General features: G+C 46.7%; 2 protein-coding genes across 3 annotated transcripts in view; both read left to right on the top strand.

Annotated features, from left to right (window-relative positions):
* The window catches only part of WWC3 (WWC family member 3), a gene marked incomplete at its 5' end in the record, with an annotated part of 121,962 nt that extends 113,865 nt beyond the window's left edge, over positions 1 to 8,097 (top strand). Inside the window, 4 exons of one of the 2 annotated variants that reach the window (XR_014298533.1) lie at positions 1,577 to 1,669; positions 3,465 to 3,684; positions 3,831 to 3,958; positions 5,394 to 8,097. Coding sequence is in view for 1 of the 2 variants with exons in the window: in XM_082681820.1 (XP_082537946.1) it covers positions 1,577 to 1,669; positions 3,457 to 3,684; positions 3,831 to 3,958; positions 5,394 to 5,460 (516 nt within the window). Of the gene's footprint in view, positions 1 to 1,576; positions 1,670 to 3,456; positions 3,685 to 3,830; positions 3,959 to 5,393 lie in introns of both variants that reach the window. The other variant, XM_082681820.1, reaches the window with a different exon arrangement.
* CLCN4 (chloride voltage-gated channel 4) overlaps positions 1 to 12,577 on the top strand; it is a 456,505-nt gene that overhangs the window by 363,935 nt on the left and 79,993 nt on the right. The window lies entirely within an intron of this gene.

Below are 12,577 nucleotides of genomic sequence, written 5' to 3' on the forward strand. Positions count from 1 at the left end.
AACTCAGAAAAGCCGTCGTATCCACGATGATGGTGCGCCGCAGGGAAGGGGTGCAGACCGACGTGCAGAGGGAAGAGGCGTCGGGCAGCGCTCCGGAGAGACGTGGCGGAGCTTCCAACCCTTCTCCCGCAGCGGAGTTGTGCGGCAGCTCTCACCTCTCGGAGCAGTGGCAGTGTGCCCGGAGCACAGCCGACCAGGGACGCTCACCCGAGGCTTGGTGCCCAGGGGTTTTGTAGGGGTGGTCACGGGGCACTGCTGGTGGCCGGCGTGGCTGACCTTCGTCTGCAGCCCCTCCAGGGTCAAGCTGGTGGCCCAGGGCCCCCCTCACATTGTCAGCAGAGACTGTGCGGCCAGGCCAAGGTCCCCAGGTAAACAGAGACACTTAGAACGTTCTAGGGACTTACAGGTCACTGCCCAGGAGCTGAGCAGGGAGCCCACCTTTCTTGGGCAGGGAATCCTTTACTCACAGGAGGGAGCAACAGGGGCTGGGGCCCGGGTGGCCACGTTTGCGAGGCCTGCAGCTCCTCTCCCCACGCAGTGAGGTGTCCCGGTCGCGCTGCCCCGGGCAGCCCAGGGTCAGGCGGGGCACTCCCGCCCCATCAGGCTGCAGCCCTGTGGGGCCTGATGCTTCATCACGCGGCTGGAGGTGCCTGATCGAAGGCCATCCTTCCTTATCCTAGACTCTTGCCGAACCCCTGTGGAGCAGCCTCCCGTCTGCTTGCTGAGGAGGATGGGGTGGTGAAGGAGGAAGCCCTTCACCGCCCCAGAGACAGGCCTCCAGCCCCTGCACTGTGCTTTGCGCCCTGCACAAAGGCACGCACTGACCGGCGATGCTTCTAGAGGCCTCTGTTTTTATATATGTTTGTGATGATTGGGAGGCACGTAAGTGCAGTGCTGCAACATTTCCTGCTATCTGGGGTTCATTGGCATGGAAAGTAAGGCCGTGAAGGCCAGGACTTTGCTTTCACACAGATATATGTTGATCCTGAAATGAAAACCTGCCGCCAAATGAAATACGTAACGTCTCGGCTCCCGTGAAGTCGGCATTATTTATTTTTCTTTTTAAAGACAGGCCTTTTCCCTTGACGGGCAGGGTGGGTGTTAGTGGTGTGGCCTTGTCCTCCTGCCGGGAACGAGGCTCTTATCTGGAACGCCACTCTTCCCAGCTCTTGCCAAAGCTAGAAACACAGCAAATGAGAATGACTGATAAAAAGTGAAAAGCGCTGAGGAGAGTGCGGGTTTTCATGAGCGTCACACCGTACCAAGTGGCAGTTGGCATTGATAGGACCGAAATTGTGTTGCTCGATTAGCCTGGAAAACCTCAGCTGGTTCGGTTGATGGACCTGAAGCAGGGGTGGGGCTGGGGGTTGGTCTGCTTATTTGGTTTGTCTTTGTTTGGCCTGAAACTCTTGTGTGGGGTTTTCTTGTAAGCGAAACCCAAAGTCTTGGTAAAAGCTCTAAACGTCATAACTGTTTGAGCACCTGCACGAAACAAAATAATCCAGTTCAGAGTACACAGAGAATGAATGTTGAATTCTTGAGGAAATGTTTCTGAACCTCAGTCTTTTTGGTGTAGCTTTATCGTAGTGACAGCGACAGTTCAACGCTGCCCCGGAAGTCCCCCTTTGTCCGAAACACTTTGGAAAGACGAACCCTTCGCTATAAGCAGGTATGTGCCACGTAGACTAATCTGCCGTCTGTATGTACGCTGGGAGTTACTTCTACAAACCCGAAGGGGTAATATTTTAGGTAAGATTAATTGAAAGGTAATATGTTTATTTCCTTGTTTACTTAGATATAATTTTTAGAAGTGTATATAATGTCAATATGTTACCAATATTTGTTAATTTCCTAAGATAATGTCATAATCTAAGATACTACATGATCTTTACATTTTAAAATATAATAAATTAATAAACAGCCATTCTGTATAAGAGATTCTTCTTTCTTTTTTGACAAGGGAGTATATACAGTTTAGAAAATTTGAGTCTTTCAACTTGGAGCATTCTCCTACGTAGGACGTTCTACAGTTTTCCTTTATATACACCGAATTTTTTCTCCACGTCACGCCAGTTTACACACTTTTGCTACTTTTAATTTGTAAGGTAGTGCCCGGGCAAGAATTCTTTGAAAGAAAAAAAAATTCCCAGATCTCCTTGTGGTGGTTGTATTTAGAGTAGCCGCTGACTGAGAATGATAAGAAAATACATAACTCAGCAACAAAAGTATTTCTCAGCAGCCATGCTGTTGGCATTTTGGCCTAGGTCTGTCTTTGTTGGGGGCTGTCCTGTGCACTGTGGGCCGTTGAGCTGCATCCCTGGCCTTGACCCACTAGTTGCCAGTATCACCCCCTCCCCCAGTTGTGACGACCAAAAATGTCCCCGGAGGGCCCAAGTCACCCCTGGTTGGGAACCAGTGAGCTCTGCTATGAATTCAGCAGAGCTTTTAAATGAGTTTGTGTTTATTAAGTCACTTACATTTGCATTTAACTTCTGTATATGTGCAAAATAGTGTTATGGGTGTGTAAAACGCATACAGTTATTCAGTCCTCCCAACAACGCTGATAGGCTCGTGGATTTGTGATTTTGTTGCGCTAACTGCCTTCCCCAGCGTTGTTAGCCATGGCGTGGGAAGTACTGCTCTCAGCTCCGTGTACAAAATTCTATTCTCGTCTTAGAGCTTTCTTGAAAACAGGAGACTTGCTTACTTCAGGCGTGTGTGGGGAGGAGCGTTTTTTTGTTGTTGTTGTTGTTGATGTTCGGCCTCGCTGCGCGGCTTGCAGTTGTAGTTCTCCGACCAGGGATTGAACTTGCACCCCAGCATTGGAAGCGGGGAGTCCTAACCATTGGACTACCAGGGAATTCCCTGGGGAGGAACGTTTTTGACAGCTTGTGTGTGTTTAACCAGAAAGCCCTCAACGTGGTTTATAACGTGCTTTTTTCCCGTTACACAGTAGGCCATTAAGATTTTGCCATGTCGGTCTATTTTTCATCTTTTTACAGTAGCTGCGTTTTCTGCGGGCCTTATAATGTAATTGATCACTTTTCTCTTGTCAGGTGTTTAGGAATTTTTCTGTCATAAAGCTTTTGCACATCATCAGCTGTGCCTTTCAGGTGCAAGTCACATGAAATTTCAGAACCAAAGAAAACACAACATTTTGTGGCTCTTGCTTATATTGTCAAGTAGCACTTGAGAAAGATGACGCCCTCCTGCCCCGTGTGACAGGGTCTGTTTCTCTGCGCTTTAGCCAAAGCCTAGGTCGTCATTACAGCGGACAGCTTGCTGTCACTGGCTCGTTACCGGAGTGGAGGTTTGAACCCGTGTCGCCCACATCCGTGTTGTGTTGGCGTCGGGCCACGCTGCGGGTGTCTCCCTCCAGTGGGGTCGGTCACTCGGGGAAGAAGCTGCAGGCAGGGCGCGGGCGGGGTGGGCGCGCTCACGGCCGCCGTTTCGCAGCCCTGCAGGTCCTCCCTGGCGGCGCTGGCGGCGCGCACGTCCCTGGACCTGGAGCTGGACCTCCAGGCGTCGCGGACGCGGCAGCGGCAGCTGAACGAGGAGCTGTGCGCCCTGCGCGAGCTGCGCCAGCGCCTGGAGGACGCCCAGCTCCGCGGCCACGCCGAGCCCCCGGCCTGGCTGCTGCGCGACGAGCGCTTCCGGAGCCTGCTGCGGGAGGCCGAGAGGCAGGTGAGGCCCCGGCCCGCCAACGGGGGGAGGGGGCAGGCGGGCGGGCCTTTCTCGCCTCCCGGTGCCCGGAGCTGGCAGGGGCTTCCATCGCTCTTCCTTAAAACTGGAAGCAAACCCGTCTGGTTCACCCCGCGTTGCTGTTCCAGACGAGACAGACCAAACTTGACTTCCATCAAGAACAGGCAGCTGAGAAGACGCTGAAGAAGGCCTCCAAAGGGGTGTGCCAGCTGCGCGGGCGGAACCTCAAAGAGCCCATCCAGGTGCAGGCGTTCAGGTGGGGAGAAGCCCAGGCCTCACTCTCCCGCTTGCTTTTTCCTGTCATACCTTTGTCATTATGAAGAGTAAAGTAAGTATTGAGAAGGACCCACAGGAAGTCGAGGACAAAGCAGGAATCTCCCCTGCTGTTAGCATTGTGCGGAGTTGCTTCCGATCTTGTTTTCTAAACACTGTTTTCATGCTGCTTGTAATCACAGTGTGGGTTCGAGTTTGCATTTAGCTCTTTTTAAATTAAAATACCCCATGTTGCCACATCATCTGTTATCTTTTTTGGCTGTAATGTCTCATCTAACAGATATAATTTACCTATTTTATACCCTGCTTCTTTCCAAATGTTTGCTCCTGTAAACAGCACAGTGATCTACATATAGATACATATGTGTATCACCTTTGCCTTTTTAGTTAACTTTTTTTTATTTAGTTAACTTTTGATTGAAGCATAATAGACATACAGGAAAGCATGCATATCGTCCTATATATGAAATATTTCAGTGAATTGTCATAAACCCTACACGGCAAGAATCAAATGTTATCAGCACCCCCAGATTTCCCACACCAGAATAACCACCATCTTGAATTTGAATAGTGTAGATTAGCTTTCCCTGTTTTTATCTTTTATATGAGGAAAATCACCCAGTCAATCTATTTTCTTTTGTGTCTGGCTTTTTAAAAAATTGAGGTGAAATTCACGAAGCATAAGATTAACCATTTTAAAGTGAACAATTCCATGGCATTTAGTACAGTCACAAACTGTATTCAGTTCCAGAACATTTCCGTCACTCCAAAAGGAAACCCTGTACCCCCGGTAAGCAGTCACTCCCCATGCCAACCTCTCGTCAGCTCTTGGCGGCCACCACTCTCCTTTCTGTCTCTATGGGTTTGCCTTTTCTGGACCTTTCATATAAGAGCAGTCATACAGTATGTGGTCTTTTGTGTTTGGCTTCTTTCACTTAGGATAGTATTTTTAAGGTTCATCAATGTTGTAGCATGAATCAGTGCAGTGTTCCTTTTTAGGGCTAAATAATGTGTGCCTGACGTCTAGCCTTAATTTTTTTATACCTTGAATTTTTACCTCCCCATCATAAAAGAGTATAAAACACTATAGCTATCTTCCTTCAACTATGATTTAGAACTCCTTGTATAGTTTTTCATTTATTCATAAAGAAAATATTTGCTGAGCATCTGCGTATACCAGGCACTGTTCTAGGCACTGGAGACAAACCCTTGCCCTCATGGGGCTTTGTAACTTCTATTAAAATTTAGAGAGGGGGCCGGGGCAAGAAACTTTAGAGGGTTTGTATACAGATGTGCCCCTGGGGATTGAAATTCAGTGTGTTCTCTGAGTCAGAAAAGCTGTCATTGATGGCAGAGCCTCTTGCCACCTTTCACTGCATTTCTATCAGCCTCTAACCTGTAATTCTTTCCAATCGCAGGGAGAAGATAGCATTTTTTACAAGACCAAGGATTAACGTACCTCCTCTGCCCGCCGACGATGTTTGATGTAGTGCTTTGTACACATAAAGTATTTATCTGCCTGTTTTATTTTCATGAAGTTCTTAGACTAGCTAAATTTGTCTTTAAAATATTTGTGCAAAGCTATTAATATACACATTTTGTAAAAAATAAAAACAAAACACATATATCTATACATATATATTTTATAATAGTGACGGCAACAGGGCTTGGTTTTTCCTTGTTGTGAAATTGACATCTCTGAAGACAGGTTATTTTATAAGAGATCAATTATCATGTTAAGAGTGTACAGTTTTTACGCTGTTTTATTTGACTTAAAGGCTGGAAGACAGAAACGAAGTGAGTTCAGGCAAATTCACTGTATTGTAATTTATTTATAGTACTTTTTTTTTCCTTGAAGGAAAATACTGACTTTAAGATGTATTTTAAGACTGAAATTTTGTTCTTCAGTATTTGTCATGCGGTAGAATGGAACTTTGGGGCCGGTTTTGTGTCTGACATCCGAAATGCAAACACTATGTGCTGAACTCGTCACTCGTCCCGTTTCTCCTCTGTGCATTTGACATGTATATTGTACACTTTTGCACCCTTTGTGTTCTGTTACGATGCCACCTTAGGGGCTCAGTCCTGAGTCAGTGCGGCGTGTGCGTTGCGGAGCTTGGTCTCCCGCGCGGGCTGGGCACCCATAGCCCCTGGTTACCGTGCACCTTTCCGTGCCCACCCCGGGTCTGAGGCTGGTGGTCACGGAGCCCCCGGCAGCCATACAGCCCACCCTCACCCGGCCTCGGCAGCCCCGCCTGCCTTTCCAGTCTGCCCCATCTGATCCTGACCGACAAGGAGGGCGGTGGTGGAGCTTCTGCTCTGCTGCTCTGCCCTGCAGGAAAGTGAAAAGAGAAGAAGGAAGGTGTGTTTTCATTGAGTCACTGGATCCGCTGATGGATAGAGCAGTCACGACATGGACACGATAACCTTTGAAGGCGCTTTCTTGAGGAAGCCAGCTTCCGTGGGAACTACAGCTACCAGGCGAGTCACTCACAGGAGAGCATGTGCTTTCGATCGGAGGGCCCCCGCCCCATACTGGAGTCGTCCCAATATTTCTTAAGAAATCTTAGAACTAGCTCATGAGGAAAAAATTCTTTACGTAATAAAACTATACCATCCTTTAAAAATGCCAGGTGGTATAGTTTGCCTAATACGTATTTATTATATATGAAATGCACTCTCCTTCATGAGGCCTCGGAGAAGTAAACGAGGTGAGTCACACAAAATGTAAAAGAAAACGGAACCCTCCTCCTGGGTCTTTGTGCCCCTCCCTTGAAAGTGCCCCTCCCCCCTTAATCAGCAGCATCTCTCTTCTCATTCGTCTGTAAGCACTCCCTTGTATAACCCACCTTCCTTTTCACATTTATTAAAAATGCATTTTGTAAAAGCATTTCATTGATATGTGACCTATCACGGACAGTGAAGTTGTCTGTGGTGGTAAGGCTGAAAACTGTGTGCTTTTTCACACTTGTCACTTCTTGCTATGTATTTCTGCCTCTAGTCCCGGTTTTTTTTCTTTTGCTAATTTCTCTGCATATATACCCACAACAGAGGTAGAGACACAAAACACATGAGTGCTTGCCAGAAGTGCCCCCCCAGGAGACAGCGTTGCTGCACGGGTCAGGTTGGTGGCAGGCCCTCTCTGTCCCCAGCTGTTGAAACTTCAGAGTGATGGGTTGGCTGCCGCTGGACTCGGGGGTGTGTGGAGAGCAAGTCATATGCGTCTGAGGTACATGGCTCCCCAGACGTGGGAGAGCCCCGGCCGCGTTGCCGGGCCTGTGTTTAGGCACTGCCACGGGAAGCTCTAAGTGGGTGGAAAGGTTGAGGTAGCTTTCCTGCTAACCCCTACAAAGTAGCAACGTGGGGAAACCCACTGTGCCAATACAGAAAGCCCGCAAGGGTTTTCAAATGTCACTGCCCACTAGACACAGGTTTCTGTTTGGAATGCTTCCCCATCCCAGAGTTAAAAAAAAAAAAAAAAAAAGGAAATCCCTCCTTTGCCCCACCAGAAACACATGCAGCCCCAGCTTTGGTGTCAGTTCAAGGAGCGCTGTTTTGCGCCTTTCCCCTGTGCTTCTCCGCCTCCCTCCTGTCTGCTTTTGCACCTGAATGGGACCACAGTCAGAAAGGAAGGAGAAGCCAGGCTGATGAAGGACGGGGAGGTGACGGGTCCGTGCTACTCGCAGGCTGTGCTGGAAGTGGCACGTGGACAGCGACAGAGGCCAGGCTAGCAGGCAGGGCACGAGGCACCCTAACTGGCTTCTCTTTCGTGATCGATTGTGCAGCTTCCGACTAGTTAAGACTGCCACCCCCTGGAAAATATCGCACATGTCCGAAAAGTGAAGTCCTGTCGTCTTAAGGGGTATTTTCTTATGTTTAAGTTTGCCCATAATCGTGCCTTGGACAATCCGAAGTCTGCCACCAGGGTCCTTTAGAAACAGTGTGATGAGTAAAAGGGAATTCGGTCTTCACTTCATCTGGTCACGTAATTGTCACCACCGAAATAAGTAACCTTCTGTTGTGGGAATAAGTTATAATCAGTATTCATCTCTATTTTTGTCACTGTTCTAATTGTGTCATTTGTATTGTTTGAAAGTATTTCTTCTACAAAATTAAACTAACCTGCCTTAAGAACAGAATGGAAATGTGTGATTTTTTAAAAAAATGTAATTAGACACTTAAATATATTAAAATGTATATAATTTTTTTCAACATAAAAATAGAGGTATGGGGGCTTCCCTGGTGGCGCAGTGGTTGGGAGTCCGACTGCCGATGCAGGGGACGCGGGTTCGTGCCCCGGTCCGGGAGGATCCCACATGCCGCGGAGCGGCTGGGCCCGTGAGCCATGGCCGCTAGGCCTGCGCGTCCGGAGCCTGTGCTCCGCAACGGGAGAGGCCACAGCAGTGAGAGGCCCGCGTACCGAAAAAAAAAAAGAAACCCTGTGCCGGTTAACCGTCACCCCCATTTCTCCGCCTCCCCCCCCCCCCCACCCCCGGTAACTGCCAATCTTTCTCTCTCTGTGGATTTGCCTATCGTGGACGTTTCCTGGAAATAGAATCACATGCTATGTGTGCTGGCTTTGTTCGCTCAGCATCATGTCTTCTGGGCTCGTCCACATTGTAGCCTGTGTCAGGACTTCACTCCTTTCTATTGCTGAGTAATATTCCTTTGTGTAGATAGACCACGTTGTGTGTGTTTGTTCGGCAGTTCGTGGCCATTTGGGTGGTTTCCACTTTTTGGCTGATAGGGATAATGTTGCTGTGTACATTTGTGTGCAAGTTTTTGTGTGGACATAGGTCTTTATTTCTCTTGGGTCTATACATAAAAGTAGAATTTCTAGATCATATGGTAATTCTATGTTTAACCATTTGAAGAACTGCCAGACTATTTCCAAAGCCGCTGCCCATTTTATATTCCTACCGGCAGTGTACAAGGGCTTCAGTTTCTCCACTTCCTGGCCAACATTTGTCATTTTGATCATTGTCATCTTCATAGGTGCACAGTGCCATCTCAGCGCAGTTGTGTCGGTTTTTAATTCACAGGATCCACGCCCCCTACCACACACACACCTTTTAATTTGTGTGTTTTCTGATCTCCCACAGCCTGGACTTGGCTCATTGTATCCCTGGGTGTAGTTTAACATGTTCCTCTGAACTTTATTTCCTAAAAATAAATGCTGAAAAAAGCTGTTGTTGAACCTAAAAGCTTGATCAGATTCCAGTTCGTTTTATTCCTTTCTTTTTTGGGGGCTGGGATGGGTGGCAAGACATGCCTTCATCCATCAGGTGACTTACAATGTTTCTTTTTATAGGGTTTGCAACTATTGATAATCAATACATAGATCCATTAATTCACTAAGGGTTGAAAAATGATGATATTCTCTCAATTTTTAAAACATTATTATTTACTTTGAAATGCCTTTATAAAGAGAAACTTACTAGTCTATTTGGTTATCCAGTGGTACAGTTTGTATGGGAAAAACAAGATAAATGCTTGATTTTTTTCTTTATTGACCAGTTTTGAAAATAATTGTTTCCCCAGCACTGTTACAGTGGTGACCAATTTTTTTTTGGTTTTTGGAAATTTTTTTTTTTTGTATCGTTATTATTAACACAAATTTAAATATGTTTGGTGTGCTTTAATCCATTGGAGTTGTTATCCTTATTAACGCTCACATTCCCTCCTCTGTAGCTGGGGCAACCTCTACTGGTTGACTGCTGGGTCCTTTTTTATATGTCCCCAGGAGTCTGAGATGGCTTCCTTGCTACTGAAACGGAGCGGGACCCTACAGAGCCTTCCCGGGGACAGACGCTTGCCCAGGCCCCGTGTCCCCTGCCCACCTCTTGTATGTAGAAAAGCTTTAGCATCCTAGACCTTCCCTGAGTTCCAAAAAGAAAAATTTAATAAGAGAAGAAAAACAGAAACAAAAGAAAATATTCAAGTAAGACTAATAACAGTTTAGCCATAAAACAAGGTCAAGGGCCTTTGGTTCTTCCTCAGGGGCTATAGATAATACCCTGGGCCGTACCCTTCAGTTGTCTGCAGGCACTAAAACCTCCACCAGGTGGAAGAAGTTAATTGCGTGCTGGTCACATAGACCCCAGACCAGTTGGAACCAGAAGGTTGATGATCAAGATTCCTGATTTTTTAAATCACCCTGTTACCTCACCATCAACCAATGAGAGAATCGTGCACGAGCTAGCTGATCACACACCCTGTCACCCTCTCCCTCACACTGTCTTTAAAAACCCTTCCCTGAAAGCCACTGGGGAGTTCGGATCTTTTGAGCTAAGCCGCCAGTTCTTCCTTGGCCTTGAAACAAACGCTGCGCTTTCCTTCACCACAAGCCGGTGTCAGTACATTGGTTTTGCTGCTCCATGGGCGAGGGGACCAAGTTTGGTTCGGTAACACTACCCTGCTTGACCAGATGTTTGTGACCTGGAAATGGTCATTTCTCCAGGGAGACTTGGTTTCTTGGTGCCAGGAGTACTCGTTACTGCTGAGTTAGTCATTGTTTTTAGATTTATTGTCTGTCTCTGTTAAGTAGACTGACAATATTTTCTCGTCACGCATCTCAATTTTTGCTTTGAAACAAGTGATCAGACACTGCCACCTCATTTTGGAGCAAGATTTGCAGGCCCTTGGTTACATCCAAAGGCAGAGGCTGCACGTCTTTTGGTTTGGAAACATCGTGTCTGGGACCTATGGCGAGAGGCACGCAGCCTTTTAGAATCTATGGTTTTCCGTCCTTCCCACCAACAGACACTCTGGCCAGATTGCTTTTCCTACTCTGCAGTTACAGACAGAATCCCCTGGGTAATAAACACAAATTGTTTTATTGCGATGGAATTAGTTTAAAAGAAATGCTTCGCAGCACTGCCCAATAGAACTATCTGCAATGATGGAATTGTTTCATATCTGCACTAAAATATAGTAGCCACTAGCCACATGTGGCGATCAGGCACTTGACATGTGGCTAGTGTGACTAAGGAACTGAAATTTATTTTAAAAATATTTTTTAATTAAAAAAAATATTTATTTATTTATTTAGGCTGTGCCAGGTCTTAGTTGTGGCGTGCATGTAGGACCCAGCTCCCCGACCAGGGATTTAACCTGGGCTCCCCGCATTGGGAGTGCGGAGTCTTACCCCCTGGACCATCAGGGAAGTCCCTGAATTTTAAATTTTATTAATTTAAATTAATTTAAACTTGAATAGCAGCTTGTGGCTAGTGGCTACCATATTGAACCAGTGCAATTTTACCCTGTATTACTGTGTAAGGGGAATAATTATGTCCAACTGGCCAGGGGTTACATGCCCTGCTTGTCCCTGTGGGTGGGTTTATGTGAGTTGACAATGGTGTGCAAATGAACTGGGCCACATGGGGCTTTATATATAGGTGTGTGTGTGTTAGATTGTGAGTCTTTATAACTTTTTCCACTTGGCTCAAATATGCTAGGTATTTTGATAAGTATATATAGGGGTACACATTTTTCCTTGCGTCTCAGGCTGCAGTAAGGCTCTGCAAAGCACTGCTTACTCTTTCCAGAGCCCTCACTTAAGCCTCAAAACGCCCCCAGGTGGTGGATCCTTTTACTACCTCTACTGCTCCCCACTTTCTAGAAGGGAAAATCGAGGCTTGCAGAAGCTTGACAAATAGCGCAGACAATAATACTGTAATGTGGTTGTTATGTAATACTTCAAGATGGTGTCTGAGAACATTTGAAGACATTGTTGGTTCTGGTGTAACACTGTATCCCAGAGACAGGTTTTTTTTTAATTTTGTTTTGTTTTTTACCATGTAGTGTGCTTCCATGTCTACGAAAACTTCCCTTCCCTCTCTGTGTCCCAGTCACTGGGTTCCGCTCCCCAGAGATAACCACCCTTTGCAGCTTCCTGTGCATCAATTCTGAAACAGTCTATGAAGATACAGGCAATCATACTTCCCACGTGCCAGCAGTACCACATTTAAGGGATTATAATGAAGCAGAGCTTCCAGCATGTTATACAATGGTGAACTCTTTAAAATGACTGGGAAGGTCCTGCCCTGGAGGTCCAGTGGTTAAGACTCCGCGCTTCCACTGCAGGGGGCCTGGGTTTGATCCCTGGTCGGCCGGGGGATTAAGATCCCTCATGCTGTGGGACTCGGCCAAAAAAAAAGGCAAAAAAAAGCCTGGGAAATGGAAGATTTGGGTGAATCAAATTATACTGTATAAGCAGGGTTTCTCTGCTTCGGCACTAGTGATATTCTGGGCTGGAAACTTCTCTGTTGCAAGGCTGTCCTGGGCACTGTAGGTTGGTGAGCAGCACCCTGGGCCTTCACCCACCAGATGCCAGGGGCCCCCCGCCCCGAGGTGTGGCAGCCAAAACTGTCCCTAGACAGTGTCCCATGTACCAGCAGCAGGTAAGAGGAAAAAAATGTAAAAGATTCAAAGGGATTAACAAGTAGAAGTCTGTGAAGAAAACAGAAGGCGCCAGTATGGAGAAATTAAAGCTCAAAGGTTATTACGTAAGTGTTTGAAGAATCTTTTCAGGAAGGATCTTAACGGCTATCTTTCAGTCTTCGCACATAGCAGAATAAGAAGTGAATTTAAATGGAAGAGA

The sequence above is a fragment of the Grampus griseus genome (genome assembly GCF_964374135.1).
Source record: "Grampus griseus genome assembly, chromosome: X".
Taxonomy (NCBI): domain Eukaryota; kingdom Metazoa; phylum Chordata; class Mammalia; order Artiodactyla; family Delphinidae; genus Grampus; species Grampus griseus.